We start from the raw sequence: 20,490 nt of genomic DNA, 5'->3' as shown, positions 1-20,490 counted from the left end.
GAACTCCCACCACGGGATTCGGGCAATCAATTAATACAGTTGCAAGTGCAACCACTATTATTATTAATGGCAAGTATTTCATACAGCTTAAAGGGATAGTTCAGATTTTTTTTAACTTAAATTGTATGAAATACTTGCCATTAATATAGTGGTTGCAAATGTATTAATTGATCCCGTGGTGGGAGTTCTGCTCTGGTTTTAGTGAATATTAAGTAGTTCTGGTCATTTTGTGGGGGGCACTGGGGCCACACAGTAAAAGTAAATTAATCCACAAAACGAACGTAATTTGTATTGTTGGCCGATTGCTAAAATATTAGCGCGACTTTCTTTCAACTTTGACCCCTCCATCACATGGGAGAAAAAAATGTGCGTAGTGATATGGACACTGTGTGATAGAGGGGTAAAAAAAGAACACAAGTTGCACTAATATTTTAGAAATAGGTCAACAATACAAATGACGTTCGTTTTGTGGATTAATTTACTTTACTGCGTGGCCCCCAGTGCCCCCCACAAAATGACCGCAACTACTTGATATTTCACCAAAACCAGAGCAGAACTCCCACCACGGGACTCTGGCAATCAATTAATACAGTTGCAACCACTATATTAATGGCAAGTATTTCATACAACTTAAAAAAAAAATCTGAACTATCCCTTTAAGTTAAAAAAAATCTGAACTATCCCTTTAAGCATAACAGGGGGGACATGCTTTAAGTTTAACACATCAGTAATGCAACCTAAAACATTGATAAAAAGTCAAATTATAAGCAGTGATACGTATACTTCTTGTGTAGGGTTTCCTATCAAAAATATATGCTATTGCTGAAGTCATTTGCCTGCCCTGGAGAAATAGTCAGGGGACATTTACAGGTGGATTTGCATCAGCATAACAGGGGCATGACAGTAAAGTCAGGGACAACATTTATTTCAAGATTTTAAGCATTAAAATTAAGCATTATTAAATAATTAAAAATGCAATATACTACTCTGGGGATAATTTTGTATTTATTTCACTGAGGTACAAATATATATATTTTTCTATGGTAGAAAACCTGTAATAGTAGAAAATAAGCTTTTTGGAATTAGTGTTTTTACTTTTTGCTTATTCTACACAAGATATACTGTATGCTGTACCTGGGGATACAGTATACTACAGCCTCTTTCTTGGTGCCCACTCCAGTGCCCAGTGTGCTTTTATTAGTGTGCCACCCTATGAATATACTATACTATACTATACTATACTATACTATACTATACTATACTATACTATACTATACTATACTATACTATACACTCTAGGGTGCCGCCCCCCAGTGGCCACCTATATCCTGTTACCGTGCTTCTTGCCGTGCTTCCGGAAACAAAGAACGACCGGATCATCCAATAGGAGAACAGCTGCATTTAAATGAGTATCGACAACTCTGGCTGTGAGTTCCCTGTTTAGTCAACATTACATTAGTTCCTCCTTTGGCTTTAAGCGAAACTAACTTCAAGGACGTATGCCCAGAAATGTACTGTATTTTACTCGAGGACACATTTTTTTGTTGGTAAATAAATACATTTGGAGCCACAACGGCCTCTTTTCGACAGCTGTTTGATGGGAACCCAAGAGGGAGAAAGAAGTAAGACGAAAAACCAGTACAGTAGCTAGCTAACATTAGCCGCTAACAACATACCCATTGTATTGCTGTTGAGGGAAATTGGTGAACGTTACATAGCTTTAGTTGACCAAACAACCAGTCGCATATTTAGGCATGATTTGGTGGCGTTTGCCGTTATTTAAAAGTATTAAAGGAGCAGCAAGACAGAACGAGTTTATTACATTTGTACAGAGTATCCAGGCAGCAACCTTCTACTTACGATTCGAATAACTTCACTACAGCTAGGTATCTAAGGTTGTCTAATGGTTCATGGTTGCCAATACTACTCATCCGAGTCATCCCTGATTTTCTCGCTCTTTTGCCGCTCTAGTCCCGCGACTAAACGTTGGCAAGTTGATGTCACCTAGGAGATTGTACTTTATCTGTATCAGAGCTTTCAAGCCGAGAAAACCCGCCAATCTGTCATACAGTATATTGTTCTTGTTGTACAATCAACATAATTACACCGTAATTACACACATGTCTATTGTCTGTCTGATAAAGGCTTGACAACCGAAACGTTGACCTAATAAAGAGCAACATTTTTTTAAGTTCCAGCAGGACCTTTATCTTTGATTGTATTATCATAGCCCTAGAATGGCTCTTGTTGTTGCATACAGTATGTATAATAAATGATCACAGGCATTCTAGGTCTAGTATTATCAGAGATCCCCTTTTGAACAATTGCACTTTTGGCCTACGCACCTTTCAACCACCTTTTGAGGTGTGCATTCTAAAATTCTGACAGTGTACAAATATACATAATATTATACACTTACATTTGTAGAATCTCAGAGTAACAAATGGATAGAATAATACAGTTACTTTTACTGGGTAGAGTGACCTACTTGCTTTGTACTGGCCTATTGACATAATTAAGTTGGATTGTCCTGTTTTAAATAAAATTGTCTTTTTGGTAACGATATTTCTTTCTTGTACAGATTGGGTGGATGTGGCGAACGATTTACTCAGCAAATGCCACATAAATCTCAGGCTAAGGAAGCTGACAGACTGTGATGCCAATGTTTTTGTTGCTCTGTATGAGAACATCTTGGGGGAGAAAGTTCCAGGTGAGTACTAATTTCCAACCCATAAAGTTGGCTAATTGAGCTTAAATGTAAGCTGGGTCATTTGCAAAGTTCGAGATTCCCCCCATTTTTGTCCCCACATCCCCCCCCCCCCCCCCTGTGCATGTTTAGAATGTTAAGAATGTGTCCTAAGAACTTCAAACCTGCCATCACAAGACTTTATTTAGGGGGCTCTGTGAACCGGGCATATGTTTTCACGTCTTTAATGGGCATATTGGTCTACATGCAAACATGAAAGGATTTTTGAGCATTTGTTTGAACATACACAAGTCAAGTGCATTTGTGTGCACTGCACACATTGGTCATGCTATTTTTGTTTGTGTTTAGATTATATTGCTGCCCCGGGAAGTCAGGAGGATGATGTACATAACGTTCAGTCTGTGATCGACTCCCTGGCCCTGGACTACCTTCAGATAAGCCTATCACACATCACGGGTATGTCCCTTTGTACTGTTTTACTGTACCAACTAATTTGTTAAAATATCACCTGACTTCACAGATTATCAACCTTGTCTTTTGTATTATTGGGCCTTCCTCACTCAGAACCTGCATACCAATGTCATCATCGATAGGGGTTCCAAGCTAATAGAAACTACAGTCTTTCTCTCCCTGGAAAGTTCAATCCGGTTTGAAATGACCAAACTGAAACCTTGATGATTATGTCACTAGACATGTCTATGAACTGTCCGCAGACAAGTAGGGAGTAGACAGAAATGCTGCCATCTTTCATGAGCACGGTGAGGAACAGTTACAGACAAGGCTGAAAGTTGGTGAAGTGGTCCTTTAACTGTCTGTGCCTGTCAGTAGTATTGTATGTAAGTATGGCTAAGACTACAGATTACCATAATCATTATGCTGTAGCCTTAGCCAACACAAACCCCTTTGTACTGTAATGTTGGAGATCTAAAGGAAACCCCTAAAATAGTTTTCCCTTTGTGGCCGTAGGGGAAAATGTGGTCATAGGGGACAGAGAGTCCATCAAGAACCTCTTGGAAATCTTCGATGGCCTACTGGAATATCTCAACGAGCAGATAAGTGAGGACTCACAGAACGGAGGTATGAGTTTGATTCCTTTTTTTTATTGTGAATTGTGATGCTTATTATTTCAGTGTGATTGAAAACCTTACTCTCAGTGCTATACTGCCTGAGACACAAGGCTGGGTGGATAAGATCATCCATCTGTGCACAAGTCTGATCCAGACATAGGGCTGGGCTGGACATACTGTAGGACAAAATTTATATAACATGACATTTTTGATATCCTGATATCCTTTTTTTATGGCTCAGAATAATGGATGTGTTGTGATCTTGTAAGAGGCTATAATGGCCTAACTTTAAAAAATAATGTTTTAGTATAAAATAAGACTTAAGTGATTAAGACCAGGAAAATTATGATCATTTTTGGGATAAAATAACTTTGAAGCATTTGTGCTATTGTGGAAAGTTCACCGCAATCTCAGTGACATTGATGTGAGTTCTGCTGTGATTTGTACAGTGGGACATACCACCCACATCACATTAATTTGTCTCTACTCTCTATTGAATGTCTGTTTCTATGCTGTTTTGAATTTGTTTAAAATTTGAATTAATTAATCTTACTACTTCTCTGTGTTTCTTCCTGGCTTTCTGTCTTACTCTCTCTTTCATTCTGCATTTCTCCACTTTCTTTAATAAGAACCGAATGACAATGTCATTGATGATGATGTCCTGCATGGTAGCATCAGGCCAGAGGCCCCTGAGGTCACAGAGCAGAAGGATGCCATGTTGGAGAGAGCATCCCAGTCTTCCAGTGCACAGTGAGTGTTTGATCAAGTTCATAATGCTTTTTTTACTTTAACCATTTGTAACAATCGCCCTTCACACAGTAATGAAAATTATTAACTAAGGAAAAAAACAGGATTGTAGGGTTAGTCTGTATGCTTTAAATAGAGATGCCACGAAAAGTAATTGACAAAATAAAACGGTTCTCAATTAAACCAATACACTTTACACAAGTAAGACGCGCAAACGCGTGAAGCGAACGCAGCTCGTGTGTGTGCATGTCTGTCTGTCTGTCTGTGTGTCTGTCCCGCTGTTACTGTATATGTGGACCAAATCACTCAGGTCCATATATGGAGCTGAGTTCTCTGTAAACGCCTCGGGTTACAAACACAATGTCCAATAATCAATAACCCCCCCCAAAGTCAGCGGAGCACCAACCTGCTCGGTATTACTATTAAATAAAGAATAAAGTCCGCGTCCGTCCTCTTTAAAGGAAGCACACGCCCGCGATAGTCTAACAGTTCCTTAATTGATCCAAGTTATCCAAAGAAACAAAAAGTTCTTCCGTTCTAAACTGTACAAAGAAACCGAACGGGGTAAACCTTAGTTAGTAGTTATAATCCAACAGAACATGTTAGGATCGATCTCACCGGAATAGTTGTCTTGGTTAATCTTCAAACGGCAAACACTGACGGGACTCGTTAATTTTTTTTTTAAATAAAAAAGTACAGTGTTTCACAATATTTTTAGCTCGAGACCCAAAAGAAGATTCTTTTTTTAATCTGGACCCAAACTAGTGTGAAAAGTGAATTTAAAGTAATTCTGAGGCACAAAAAGCCTTTATTATCATGGATTAGAAAGGCAAAAGTTTTTTTTTAAACGACCTACACGTTTCTGCTAGAGAGTCTTCATCATCAGGGTCCGACATTGGGGTTATTTTCCGTGACCCACAAATGGGTCCCTAGTACTCTCTACCCATTGTTTGGAAAACAGTGCCTTGCCTTAGTACATGACTCTCCCACTGTGTGTTTATCAGTGTCGGTAGTTCTGTTGACACAACGGCTAGTTAGGTAGCTCTGCTCAGCGCTCACCAGGGCCATTAATTCATTTCTAAACAGAAAGGCGGATCTGTTAGCTGTCCAAAATGTTTTTTTCCTTTGTTACATTGTTGCAGTCTAAGTACACTACAGTATACTGTGCTCAGTGCTGTCTTTTAAATGTGTTTATATTTTGTATTCTTTCCAATGATTACAATTAAAGTACGGTATTTGTGTTCTCTGCTGGTGATCCAATGATGCAGAGTAACAACGAAAGAATAACAAAAGCAATGGTTTGATGTGCAATCATGCCATCAATAGAGTTTATTTGATCCAATCTGCAATCTAAAATACATTAGTACAAAATGTATTGAAGGGAGTCCTACATCATTTATTTTGTAAAATATTTGACCACATGGAATCTGTAGAGAGAATTATATATATTTTCCTCTTACTGTGGTGATTGTTGTATTCATGTTGTGTTGTCTTATCAGTGGAAATTGACTTAAAAACATATTATTATATACATTATAGGTTATCTGACTGGATGAATCAATGATAGGTCATCCTTACTCTTCTCTCTCAGGTCCACTGTCCAGTCCAGTAAACATTCCCTGCATTCTTGGAATGCAGAAGAGACGGGATCGACCAATGAACTCATTGGGCTGGGAGATACTGCACGGACGTTCACAGCCAAACAAGAAGGTTAGACCCACACATGATGAACATTTTCACTTGTGGCTTTTTTTCTTACATTAGCTGTCAAACCTATAAGTATCTTATTGTCTTTATGCACATGTTGATGCCACCTAAATAAAGTGTCATGGATATAAAACACACAATTTCATACATTTCTTGAATATTACAGCATCAAATATTTAAGGGCATTGGTCTGTTTTCAAGCAGTTTTGCATTAAAGCACTGGTGTGTAGATATGTAATATCTTGTATCAAATAATGCACATTTGTTTAGCAGTTTAGCTATCTGATTTATCAATAGGTTGTTTGAACATATTTATAATTTCATGATTTAGTTTGGCATCAGCAGACATCAACTCACACAGTGTCGTACTTACTTAGCTATTGAATGAAGTGCATTCATTATTTTGTTCCCCCTACAGCAGTCGTGGCGGTCCCTCCCTCGTTGTTGGAACCTGTCCCCACCTCTGACCCTCTGGACACCCAGGCATCTCTACTGAGGGAATCTCTGCACCCAGCTGCCATCCCTTTACAGCCCCCTTACCAGACCACGACGCCCCACAGGCCTGACGCAGCCCCGTACTCCCCTAGCCAGTATCCCCTTGCCAACGGGCTAAGTCACAGACACGCAGAAGAGGAGGCCGCTCCCGTCACTACAGAGGTGAGCTTGTACTATGAACTTTACCAACAGTATGCCAACCATTTACATATTTGTTTATTTAGTTTTGCTTATTACGTGGGCATAATGTGGCATCTTCTTGTGATCTTTAAAAATGACTGTACTGTAAGTTTATAATGCTGCAGTGTGGCCACGGACGGTTTAGTACAATAATAAACCTTATGTGTGTGGTTAGCACATGCAAACCACACACATAAGCACACTGTCCTCTAGTTTGGGTAGTAAATGTTGTATTACTCCTGGGTTCATTCAATGACGACAACTTTTTGAAAGGGCTGGCATGAGTAATCAAGCAGGGAAATACGATTTGCTCATATCATTACAAATGTTAATCAGTGTTATTGTCAATATTCCTGCTGTACAGACATATAGATTTTCCATTGCTTTAATAGTACATCATAAGATTAATTTAACCTCCACTCAGTTTGATGACTTGCATGAACCTGCCTCTCTCACTTATCTACATTCTCTTAGAACTCAAGGCAAATGGCAAATACAGTTTATACAAATGGACAACAATCTCCTATCCTGTGCCACTCTCCTGGTGAGTGAAAATGGAAAACAATCAATTGTGTAATTATTTTCAAGCACACATTTTATTACCTTATTAGTTCTGTGGGGAAATTTACGTTTTCAGCTTTGGGTGGTTGCTCAGATGGTTATGATTATGAAGAGTGCTCATGGGGCAGCATTTAGGGGTTAAGGGGATAAGTGTCTCGCTTGGGGGAACTTCGATCATATACCAGCCTGGGTGACGAACCAGTAAACTTTTGATTACCAGATGGCATCTCTAGCCACTAAGCTACAGCTGCCAATTGTACATGTATGTGTTTAAAATGGTGCCATTTGCTTTTACTCTTGAAAGCAGAGCCATAATACTATTTTAACTTATTTAGACCTGGGGCCGATTTCACCTTCTAAAACCTAACCTAACCTAAAAAAAAACAGCATGTATAGCAACAACTAGGTAGCTCCTGGATTCAAAGGTATAACAACGTATAGGTTTTCACCAGGTAAAAATGGGTTATTAGTATTGGAAATATAATTTTGTTTTGCAATCAATTTGGCATTTTAGATGGTTGCTAATATACGGTCTTGTTCCTGAAATTCTGTCTGTGGGTTTGTGTTTGCATTTTGTGTGTTCTTAAAAGAGAAAAATCTATTCATTCCCAGTTCTGAGTGAGAAGTCTGCCTACAGTCGTCAGAGAACCAGGGGAGTGGAGGACGGTGAACAACTAAAGGTACAGTAGAACAGAATCTCTTAAGGTTTATATCATAATTCAAAGGTTACTGAGAGCTTTGGAAGCCGTTTTGATTGTAATGGCTTTTTTTTATTCCTATCCTAATATAACTGCACCACGTCTCTGTGTGTACGTATGTGTGTAATCCACGTAACTCACATGTTCCACAAGTGCAGAGCCCGGCCTTGAGCCGGTGGGATACACAGAACCAATTCAAGCCTGCCCAGGCTCTGGACAGGGCCCAAATATTATTGATCACCCCTAGATCTCCATTATGTAGAGCTGGCCTGTTCTGACATCACAATGATGTACTGACATCGGCATAGACACCTGACAAAGAACTCCATATATGGGCATAAAAGGGACACAGACATAATAACTGGGTGGGGCATGCATTTCCAACTTGCATCGCTCCAAGTAGGCCAGTGCCCAAGGGGCTCCGCTCTACTTCCTTTAATTTCTCCCCTTTCTTTCATTCTCTTGTTTGTTTTTCCCCGATTCTTTCCAGTGGCATCTCGTACTCTGGGGCCTTTTTAGTAATTTCAACTATTTATGTCTACAGCCAACTAACGGTGGTCCCAGGAGGGTCTTGTTCCGCACCCAGCCAGACGTGCTCTTCCTCTCCCTGTCGGACCATGTGGGAACCACAGCACAAAGCACAGCCGCGTATGAGGACGAGGAGGATGTAAGCCCCACCCTACACCAACAGGACAGTCGGCCTCCATATGAGGAAAGGAACGGTCTCAGGTGAGATTGTCAGGCAGATATTTTGGAGAGGCCGTTAAATATTGAATAAAGAATGTTATTGCTGTATCTTGCATCATACATTGGTCTGCTGGTCTCGAATGCTCTTGCACGGGTCTTGAGGGCAACTATTTGTACAAGCATTTGCTGATTTTATTTCCATGCTTGTTGTTGTTATTTGCTCCCGTTTGAGATTAATTGTACAGGCCTTTTCTGTTCTATCTGCCAAGCGCCCCCTTGTGGATAAAACGGAATACTGTCATAAACATTACAACTGCTTTAATGCCTTGTTTTGTTTTTAATCTCACTGTATGTTAAACTTAAGCACTTTGTGAGTTGTCTCTGTGTATATAAATAAAATGTACTTACTCACACATCGTTGATTTTCTATGTTTCATGTTTTGTACGAGTAGCAGTATCCGAGTGGGGGAGGACAATTCCAGGGAGCCTCTGTCCTTTCATGGACAGAAGAACAGGCAGGCGGAACAGGAGCTACAGGACATGTCACAGAAGCTGTCCCGACGACTGGAGGACCTTGACCAGGTGGGTACATTGTTTCTCTGTGTGGTGGTGGTGGGGGTGTTTTGACAGGCATTTCAAAGCATAGCATAGCAAGTAAACATTATGATGTATATCATGTAGTTTTTCTGCATGTGATGCATTTGTTAGCTATTACTTGTAATAATAATAATAATATCTCAAACTTATATAGCGCTTTTCTGAGTACCCAAAGACGCTTTACATGGGGGGGCTTTACAGAGGTAACAACAAATTAAAAACAACTTTAATAGAAAAAAAAGGAAAAATAACACTAAAAGCTAAAGAACATTAAAAGACAGTGAAAAGGGTTAGCTAGGGAAGGCAATTTTGAAGAGGTGGGTTTTGAGGGTGGATTTGAAGGTTTGAAGGGTGGGGGCATCTCTGAGTGCCTTAGGGAGGGCATTCCACAGGGTTGGGGCAGCAAAGGCGAAAGCTCTGTCCCCCCACGTACAGAGTTTGGTTTTGGGGACATCGAGGAGGTTTGCATCACCAGACCTGAGGGAGCGAGAGGGGGCATGGCGTTTGAGGAGGTCACAGAGGTATGGGGGAGCCAGGTTATTTAGTGCTTTGTAGGTGGTCAGGAGTGTTTTGAAGTGGATTCTTTGTTTAACCGGTAGCCAGTGAAGGTCACGGAGGACAGGTGTAATATGGTCTCTGGAACGGGTACTGGTGAGCAGGCGGGCAGCTGAATTCTGGACATATTGCAGTTTATTGAGGACTTTGGAGGTGGTGCCGTAGAGGATACTGTTGCAATAATCAAGGCGGGATGAGATGAAAGCATGGATGAGTGTTTCGGCTGCGGAAAATGACAGAGAGGGTCGGAGACGGGCAATGTTCTTGAGGTGAAAGAAGGCGGTTTTGGTGACTTGGTTAACATGGGGGAGGAATGAAAGGGTGGGGTCAAAAATTATACCAAGGTTGCGGATGCGGGTTGAGGGTGTAACAGTGGATCCATCAATGTTCAGTGAAAAACCTTGGGTGGAATTGGTGAGGGAGTTGGGACCGATGATGATGATTTCCGATTTATTGCAGTTTAGTTTGAGAAAGTTATTTTGCATCCACGTTTTAATATCTGTGAGGCAGGCAGTGAGAGTGGAGTGGGTGGTTGGGGTGATGGCTTTGGTGGAAAGGTACAGCTGTGTGTCATCGGCGTAGGAGTGGAACTGAAGTCCATGGTGACGGAGGATCTGACCTAGAGGGAGGATGTATATGATGAAGAGGAGGGGACCAAGTACTGAGCCCTGGGGGACACCGTGGGTAACTGGGGCAGTGGAAGAGTTGCAGTTATTGATGGAGATGAATTGTTGTCAATCGGAGAGGTAGGATGCCAACCAGGAAAGGGCAGTGCCGGTTAAACCGAGGGAAAACTGGAGACGGGTGATGAGGATGGAGTGGCTGATGGTGTCAAAGGCAGCGCTGAGGTCGAGGAGGATGAGGATGGAGAGGTGACCAGAGTCGGCAGACAGGAGGATGTCGTTGGTGACTTTTGTGAGTGCAGTTTCAGTACTGTGAAGTGAACGGAAACCGGATTGAAATGATTCGTAAAGGTTATTGGAGTCCATGTGTGATTTGAGCTGAGATGCAACAGTGCGTTCCAGGATTTTGGAGAGGAAGGGGAGGTTAGAAATGGGCCGGTAGTTGCTGGGGGAGTCGGGGTCAAGTCCAGGCTTTTTTAGTATTGGGGTGATGGCAGCAAGTTTCGCATAGTATTTTCCTTTCCTTACATTTCATTTGTTAAAATATTTTTTATTTCATTAGTGTGTGTGCACGCACGCTCGCACACACACACACACACACACACACACACACACACACACACACACACTGTATATCTTTTTTACTAGCCTGCAATGATGTGCATTTGGCTTTAACTTCATGTGAATGTATGTATGTGTGTGTGCTTGTTTTGGTATTAATGTAGATGCTAAAGCGAGCGCTGGATGAGAGTGGAGAGTCCACTGACGTCAGAGAGGAGGACACACAGTCCCACCACAGTGACAGTGTCATGGAGTGTCGCAGGACCACCGGACCACACTCAGGTTCCATTCACAAATTCTCTGTCCTATACTGCACGGTGCACACGGCACACACACTTTCTCATGCTCTGTAGTCTGTCCAGTTAAAATTGCTGCTTTCTCAAATGTTGCTGGATGGTCATCACTGTGTCTGGGGTTTTACATAGAGTTTGCAAGTCAATTGAACAGTATGCAAATGTTATCTGTGAGCTGCGGCTGAGGAACACAGTAGAGCGATAACCCATCTAGCAGTGTATAGATAATGCTGGTGGGGTACTCCTATCTGTGGCAAACAACACTAGGATCATAGGATGTTACTGAAATTACGTAATTCTTGTGTTTATATAAGCATTGATATAATAGGACATAGGTGTGAGAAAATACCCTGAATTCTAAAGTTCCTTACACCCTCTGCCAGATGCATCTCAGCTTCAAGCCGCTCACCGGACACGTTCCCTGTCGCCATCTCCACCACGGCCATGTCATTCCCTGCAAGGACAGCCAGAGGGCAACTCAAGGGAGGCACTGAGCCTGGATGACAGGAGACAAGCCAACCTCACTGCTCCTATTCGAACACGGCGACCAGATCTACGACACAAACACAGTCACAGGCGACACAGTGAGGTATGGGTAGTGAATACAGTATATGACTGAGGGTATTTGTATTTCTTTATTCGGCACAGTATAAAAACAATACAGTGAGCATATAAATATGGGCTAAAGTGCTAGGCTGAGGCAAAATAGCCCAAGACTATTAAACATTGTAGTATTGTACAAGAAATATAGTGTATCCAGAATACATGATTGCAGTATATAAAACAAGAACAAAACAACAAAACAAAAAACAACATGATTAAAATACATGGGTGGGTGAGGTAATTCTGGAATTAATTGAAAACAATGCTGAACTGGCAGTTCTTGATTCAAATGATGCATATATTCTATGTTTACTGGAAGATGAATGTTCCAAAAAACAACAATAATTATTAATTAAATGTCTGACTGTTAATGTCTCAGAATGTGCAGTTTTGATATGCTTGTCACTATGTGCCAAGCGTGCCTGTCTATATTTTCAAAGCTGTGATCAAAGCTTGTAAAATGTGAATACATTACATGCAGCTTAACTAGCAGTGAAGTTCTTGCTCTCTCTTTGCAGCTGGTGAATAAGGCCTATGAGGAGGAGCTGAAAAGGCTTGAGAATAGAGAACGGGCAAACTTGGCAAAGGAGCGACTCAAAGCCCAGGAAGCTGTAAGTAACAGAATGATTAAGAGGTCCAATTTGACCAACACGTACTGAAAGAAAACCTGCAAAAAATGGGATTTAGTCATTACCCGAGGTCCGAGACATACGGGAGCCACTCCGAACATACCCGGGAGTCACTTCTTGTGTTTGGAACCGGAACTGGCTCCGGTTTGGTTCGGGCCCCGGGTATTTTCGGATCTCAGGCTTACCCGAAGACCTCTAATGCGAGCTTATGGCTACTTTGACCTATGACCTTGCTGAAATAAAAACTGTCTGTATGCTAAGGAGCGGGAGTACAGAGAAGCTATACTAGAGGACATCCCCCAGACGCCCAAACTGGACCCAGCTAAAAGACGAAGTCTTCAGTCGCCCCGCACCAGGCAGACCACACAGGAACGCAGGCGATGCGACTATCCCAGGAAGACTCAGCCAAGTAAAATAAGATTTTCTGTTTCCCATTCTCTTGAGACTTTGTGGGTGTGCATATCAGAAAACCATTTTTAAAACTACAACCTTATGAAGTGCAAAACTAAACAACTCAGTGATTGAAGCTACACTCATTAAAGTAAAGACAACAATTTGATTACGGAAGCATCAACAATCATCTTTTTCTTTTTTCCTTTCTCTGGCTGACAATCTGATTCTCATTCATTCCTGCTCTTTCCCCTTGCAGTGAAGGTGAAGGACAACGACCTCCTCCCGACCCTCTTGGAGGAACTCCCCCATCTTCACATCTCGCCCCATACCATGGGCCGTATGTGGGAACAGCAGTTGGAGCAGGTGGACAGACTCCACGCCGTCTCCTCCTCTCGCAGCCCCCACCGCAGCAAACTCTCCAGTCAGGTAGGAAGAATCACATCTTTAATCACTATCTCATACTTCATCACACGATGGTATCACAAGCTTATCTCTCAAGCTTAAATACTTTTTTGGAAAGAAATTGGCCAAAATTGGGATGCCAGGTTGAAAGTGGTTAATACCTCATATGTTGTGCACTTACATGGCTTGCGTGTTGCCATAGACGCTCGCTATCATAAGGGATTTGGCCAGAAAGAGGAAAGAACCATAATTATAATAGAAATATGAATAAAATGAAGATGTGGATAACACATGCACATAGTAAATCTTGAAATGTAATGCATATCTAAAGACGGGCAAAATACCATGTGGTGCAGGAAGTGCCTCAATTTTGTCAGTGTTAGTGCATTGATGTGACATTTTGTCATCAGTGGCATATTTCCATTAAGTGATACATTTTTTTTTACTTCCAGGTGGAGGAAGCTCAGAAAAAACATGACCTACTGGTGGAAATCATCCACAAAGAGCAGGAACACAACAAGCGCCTGGTGAGCCAAGGTTTTTTTTTACTTTGTACTCTCCTTAGAGGGGGAAAAAAGTCTGGGAGCTTGGTTGGAGGACATTTTTGCAGCCACTGGTTTCCCCTGTCCCAGCCATGGCGCCATCTAGTGGATCAACTAAAAACACAAAAGTTGTACTCAAATTAAATCCTTGGCAGTGTGGACTTTAATACTTCTTAAAAGAAGAAGACCATTACTGCATCAAACTATACTACAAAAACTGATTAGACTAAATTGTCAAATAATATAAGAGGCAAACATTTTTTAAATAGCCGACCTACAAGCTTCTAGATCGGTCCTCAGTTCAAATATGGAATAAACAACCAACTGGACAGTGTCATGCTAAGATTTCTATCTTCCAGAGGGATTTTAAAGACCGTATCCAGCAGCAGAAATCAGCCCAGAACAAACTTAAGGAACAGAGGCAGCAGGTTGCCCGAGCCAAGAAGTACCACAGTGACTACCATGTGCAGTTCCGTGCCCGCCTCATGCGGGCACGCTCCAAGGAGGAGAGGGTGGGTGGCGCGTGCATTATTTTTATTCGCTTGTTTTTCATCACACCATTCATTTGTATTTTCTAGTAGTGTAATTTAGCTTGCAACGTTGCACCACAAACCAGTTTATTGTTATAATCTTAGTGACTTAACTTGGTTTGAGGTTGTATATAGCACTAACCTTTTAGTTTTGTCAATGTCAACAAACAACCCTCTTGTTCTTACCATTGTATTGTATCTTAGTTGATCTCCTGTATTAAAAGACGTAGGTTATTTTTGGGTGCATGACAATAGCTATTTTACACCTGTGGCACCAGTGTACAACTAATGCACTGATTCCAGTCATTCTAACATGCACTGATCAGTTAACTAGCAGCAAATGGCCATTTCTATGTACAGAAACAGCACAACCATATTGCATTGGCAATCATCATTATCATTTAAGAGATGACGAATACCACACACTTGCATATCACATTCATAGTCATGTCAGGTAATTCAAAGGGCTTTATTGGCATGAGAAAACATACGTTTACATTGCCAAAGTGGAACAATTCAATCAAAACAAAATGTATGTATGTAGTCACATACTCCCCAGTCCCCACAACCCCAGCTATAACATAAAGAAAGGGAGAGTACAGTGATTAAACGTACTTTGAACATTCGTCTGTAGATGTTTCGTCAAGTGTTTGAGGAGGGCCTGGAGCTGCAGAAGGCTCGACTGCGGGAGCAGAGGGCCTACGCCAGGGAGCAGCGTCTGGAGCACCAGCAACGACACCAGGACCAGATCAAGTCCATGGAGAACTACTACAAGGACCAGGTTGGAGAGAAACTTCCATGAACAGAAACACATAAGACACAGTGCCACTTTACACGGTGCATTTCTGACACAGTAGATGCCAGTTATAGGCTGCTACATAGCAACCTACAATCATACTATAATTCAGCGAATGTCTGAATGAATGTCACTGACAGAGCGTTATCTCATCATTGGCTGCACCAATCACTCCCACTTTTCACACAGGCATGGACCATAATTATATGGAGGTCTTAACGGAGCCCTTTTTTCCATTTGACACATTAATGATTAATAATGAATTTATTAGTGGATTAAAACAGCCGTTTACAGCCGTGGTCTTTATTCGTGGTCTATCTCCGACCGAGCCACACTATTAGCACACATCTCTCCATGCCAAAAAATTTCTGCACGCTCCCAGAATCCAGCTAGGCTACTTTTTACAGACGCAACTGTCATATTTACTGTACAAATATTGTTTTTGCATCACCACACGATGGGCAATGCGCCCGGGCGCAGTACCCCCCCACGGCCACAAGATGGGGGCAAATATCTCACGGGTAAGGGCTAGTAAGAGTAATTAATAGAAAATAATAACATTAAATTGCATGTTTTCACATTGAAGAAAAAGGAATCCTTGATCCTGCACGTTCCGCGCAGCATTGATCCCATCACCAAGTTACTTGGTGTCATAATTGATGAGCGCTTGACTTGGTGGGATCATATTGATACTGTTGTAAAAATGGGGCAGGGTATTGCGGTTACACTCGAATGTTCTCCCTGTGTTACACCAAATGTGAAAGCACTAATGCCTGTGTTACCTACTTTTTAATAATGTTAGTATTGTACGGTTGTGTGGTCCTCTGCTGCTAAAAGAGATATTTAAAAAACTATAGCTAGCACAAAATAGAGCTGCAAGATTAAAACCAATGTTGCTAGGATGCACCACAGTTTAGTATGTCTTAAGGCCTATTCATAGTCTGGATTTTCGGTGGTGAGGTGACCACCGGAGCTGAAATAACGTTGAGCGGTGGTGAGTAAAAACAGAGAGAAGGGCTGGAGCGGTGGCGGTGGTTTGCTCTTCACCGCGGCTCGTGACGTCATGTTGTAGTTCGGTGGTCACCCCACCACCGTAAATCCAGACTATGTATGAGCCTTAACTGTAGAGGCTAAATTAAATTCTAGTCTTATAGAATTTCACAGAAATGCAATAATTTAGGGAAAGCCAGATTTCTACAGAAATCAATTATTTAGTTCAGGTCTAAAACATAGATATCAAACTAGACAGGTAAGCTCAGGGTATTCCAAAACCAAATACAGAAACACTTCTGTACAAAATCTGTCATTTATCGAGCCACTCAACAGTGGAATCTGTAAACATAAAACAAATCAAAAGTAAATACTCTTTAAAAAAATCTCTTAATAAACATTAATGGGAGAGATCACACAATTGGATTGATGTGCTTTTGTACATTTAACCTATATTATCTATATATCTTTGGTATTTTAATGTAATTGTAATTTGGATTTAGACTGACAAGTGTCAGTTGTTGTTTGTATATTTTATTGTATGTTGTTTTTGTGTGGACCCCAGGAAGACTAGCGACCATGGCAGTGGAAGCTAATGGGGATCCGAATCCCATTGAGTTATACAGTAGTTTGCTGAAACCCAGCTGTCAGCCTGGCACGCATGAGAAGCTCAAGTTTAATTCCCATTATTTTGTGCTACAGTACTGATTCTAAGTCGGCCTCGTCATTAAGCAGCACTTCATGCTTTCCCCCCCCCTGTTCAGCACTGAGTAGGATCTACTCGGGTATTACACATAATAATAAATAGATCTGGGACCTGAGGTAATAGAATCTGAACCAATCCGGGCCCAATTGACCATAATAAAACACAGATCCGTACAGGGCTCGGCATTGTCCGGTATTTGCTCTTCAGGTAGATCGGCGAAGACTTACTGTAATTCAGACACAAGCAGATAAATTATTGTATTGTGTTATTTCTCTAATCCCAGAGTTACTTCGCCACGCACTCCGCGGCAGAAATGCCGTGTTTGCATGAATGAAACTGTATGTAATCGCGCATCTATAAGTTCTAATCGTGTGTGGTGCTTCTTCGGGAGCCGTGTGTGTGTGTGTGTGTGTGTGTGTGTGTGTGTGTGTGTGTGTGTGTGTGTGTGTGTGTGTGTGTGTGTGTGTGTGTGTGTGTGTGTGTGTGTGTGTGTGTGTGTGTGTGTGTGTGCGTGTGTGTGCGTGTGCATGTGCATGCAATGTGTCAAGTAGCGAACAGTCAACAATGTTGATGTAAGTAACACGATCGCTGAGAGAGATATAGTTTATATACAGAGATTTAGAAGGAATAAGCGAAATCGAATTCCTGCCCTTCCTTGTTTGTGTTCTCCTGCGGGTCTCGGAGAGAGAGGAATGAAATTGCAGGCTCGCAAGGGGAGGGGCTGAGAGCTCTGACGACATGTTCACATCTTTTGGCGCTTTTCATTGACTATTCTATTATTACAATTGTGAAGTTGGTAGCCAATGAAAAGCGCCAAAAGATGTGGCGGCCATGTTCACATCTTTTGGCGCTTTTCATTGGCTACCAACTTCGCCATGTTCACATCTTTTGGCGCTTTTCATTGGCTACCAACTTCACAATTGTAATAATAGATAGAAATGGAGTAACTTACACACAATACTAGTCTACAGAAAACGGATTGCTACTTTGACCATACATGGTTTCCTTTTGCTCTTGCATCATATCCTCCCGAGTACAATAATGTAGGAATATTCAAGTTGTGATATGGACCTTCTTTTGCAGTTCTCGTTGTTGGCTGAAATGCTTGCAGAAGAAAGGCACGAGGTCCAGGTTCGAAAAAAGGCCCAAGAAAAGGTAAACGTCCAGGGTGTGATTACACCATCTATATGGAAGTCAAAACGAAGCCTAGTTGTAGCATAGATGGGTGGCAACTAAGTTATGACTTGCACACTACTAAATATTACTGTTTTGCACCACATAACATGATGAAAACACAGCTGCATGTGTGATATTACAAACCCTTGATCTGGAATAGCAGTTCTTAGTAGAGTGTGGCATAAGCTCTTTTAGTTATATATTATTAATATTATTGGTCTCATTGTGTAGACTCTACAAAATACTTTTATGGAGAGTCTACAACATCTTACATAGTTTAGTGAATGTACAATGTCATTTAGTAGCTACCTGGCATTTAGCAGACACACTTGTATAGTCTGAAGAGATTAATTCCAGACTGGGGCACAGAGATCTGCTGAGTTTGTAGATCTGCTATTTTTGGCTAACCCAGCATAGGGATGCTGGGGTTCAAGTGGAAAAAACATATAAAATGTAAAAAAAGGATAGTCTTTTTCAATCTGTTCTAACTGGAAACTGGTAGGGGGACATAACAAAATTTTATGTATTCTATAAAGTAACAATGTAATTCAGGGGTGCCATGGATGAAAAGGTTATGTTAGATTATGTCCTGAAGCTAACAAGCCCATGGTATAACAGCTGCTTCTACTCGCACTGTACATTTTATGTCACATTTGTTCAACTGTCTCCCTCTTTTGTTTGGTCCCTCGAGAATACTGGAGAAAACACTTGTTTACTCCTCTCTTCTGTCTGTGCAGTCTCTGCAGAAGATGAAGCGAGAGCTGCGTTCCAGGATGGAGCGTGAGATCGGTGAGCTGCAGAAGACCGTGATTCAGAACGACGAGGATGACTACTTCAGAGACCTAGAGGTCCAGAGGCTCCGTGGCCGTGTTCAAATGGCCTCCTTTCAGTACAACAACAGCTGTCTGCACTGACCCAGTAGTTGGGGAGCAAGAGTGCATTTTCTGCTCCATGTGAAATACTTGTTTAAATCTTTAGTTTGCTTTTTTTTTTACACTAAAGAGAGGATGCAGTAAGAGACAGCATCATCACTAGAAATCCAACACAGAAGGTACGACACGTCCTTGTGAAAATGACTTTTCTGGCCTCTTCCTTTTTAGTTTTTACCCAGAAAAGAAAATGGATATTTAAAAATCATATGAGATCCATATTGTCATAGAATTGAATCATGTTTATTCAACAATTTTAAACAAAAACATGGGCTAAAAGTCAAGGTGTACGTATCTGGTAGTGGGTAAACCCAGTCAGTTGCCTTTTTCCCTATTTTATTTTTCAAAAAATTGTGCCTACGGTAATAGAAGTGCAAGTGTTTTCATGAATGCACACCCAACCAATATGTACGTAGCTAGGCTATTAGAACACTCTTCCTCTCACCTGAGCTGCTACCTTGGACCAAGTCCTTCTCTTCCACTGTTTTTAATACTTGATTATTTAAGAATGACCTAAAACGACTCCCTCACTGTGCGTTTGTGTGTGTGATGCTGTTATTAGATTGTGTCTTCTAGCAATACATTCTAATACATTACATTCAATACATTTTTCTTTTCCCAACTGCGACCATTGTGGGTAAATGGATGCAACGCTAATGCTGAGAATGAATGTCACACTGTCAGGATTTACGTTCATTATGACTTCCTACCTACCTTTATGCTGGATGTCTTCCGTACCATTTTAACTGTGCCAGGGACCTATTTATTTAACCTTTTTTTTTTACTAACTTGGTTGTGCTTTCTGATCACCAGGGGGTGGTCATAATCAGATTTCTGTAATGTTATTCATCTTGATTATATTTATATATTATCAGGTTGTCTAGAATTGTATCAATTGTCCAAATATTAAGAGATCTAAAAGCTTTATTGTAACAGACGTACAATGGAATAAGCTGATTTGGGGTGAACATATTAATCAATTAAGTCCAGAATATGCTGTTTTAAATTAAAAATGTATGTGATCACAATGCAAACTATACCAATATTGTGGAATCTGTCTAATCAACACATAAATGCCCCTTCATCCTACTACTGTATTTAGTGTGACTCTTTTCACTCTTTAACATTGTATTATATCAAACAGAACAGGTACAGGTTTTATACATTTTGCCAATGCAAAACAAGAAAGGACAATGTTGGTGCTGTAAGTGATATTATTTGGTTATATAAAACATTTGTTGTTGAAAAGTTAAAAGCTCTGTATTCTGATGTTAAATCATTGCTATAGACTAGTGTTGGTTCGGTAACAAGTATGC

At 41.0% G+C, this 20,490-nt stretch overlaps 1 protein-coding gene across 3 annotated transcripts; it reads left to right on the top strand.

The window, feature by feature from the left end:
• The first annotated feature begins 1,431 nt into the window (after positions 1-1,431).
• LOC308312762 (centrosomal protein of 95 kDa-like) lies at positions 1,432-20,263 on the top strand. Of its 3 annotated transcripts, none has more exons than XM_080759471.1 (21): positions 1,432-1,622; positions 2,582-2,710; positions 3,056-3,163; positions 3,674-3,784; positions 4,404-4,524; positions 6,113-6,231; positions 6,650-6,885; positions 7,378-7,447; positions 8,077-8,144; positions 8,707-8,891; positions 9,302-9,431; positions 11,350-11,467; positions 11,862-12,067; positions 12,600-12,692; positions 12,972-13,119; positions 13,360-13,529; positions 13,958-14,032; positions 14,407-14,559; positions 15,212-15,358; positions 18,153-18,224; positions 18,983-20,263. In XM_080759471.1, the coding sequence occupies exons 1-21, from the start codon at positions 1,598-1,600 to the stop codon at positions 19,157-19,159; spliced, it is 2,661 nt and encodes an 886-aa protein (XP_080615597.1). In that variant the 5' UTR covers positions 1,432-1,597; the 3' UTR covers positions 19,160-20,263. The 3 variants fall into 3 exon arrangements, with proteins under 3 accessions (XP_080615597.1, XP_080615596.1, XP_080615595.1); XM_080759470.1 differs by having other exon boundaries at positions 6,647-6,885; positions 9,305-9,431; XM_080759469.1 differs by having other exon boundaries at positions 6,647-6,885.
• Positions 20,264-20,490: the final 227 nt, after the last annotated feature.

Source organism: Protomyctophum bolini (assembly GCF_963924005.1).
Source record: "Protomyctophum bolini genome assembly, chromosome: 3".
Lineage (NCBI taxonomy): Eukaryota > Metazoa > Chordata > Actinopteri > Myctophiformes > Myctophidae > Protomyctophum > Protomyctophum bolini.
Note: the sequence above shows the minus strand (reverse complement) of the source record. Positions and strands in the feature narration are given on the sequence as shown.

Coding starts and splice junctions, on each gene's coding strand:
- LOC308312762 (XM_080759469.1), top strand. CDS start 1,598: ATGGGAACCCAAGAGGGAGAAAGAA. Junction 8,145..8,706: donor AGGACGGTGAACAACTAAAG/GTACAGTAGAAC, acceptor TTATGTCTACAG/CCAACTAACGGTGGTCCCAG. Junction 9,432..11,349: donor GACTGGAGGACCTTGACCAG/GTGGGTACATTG, acceptor GTATTAATGTAG/ATGCTAAAGCGAGCGCTGGA.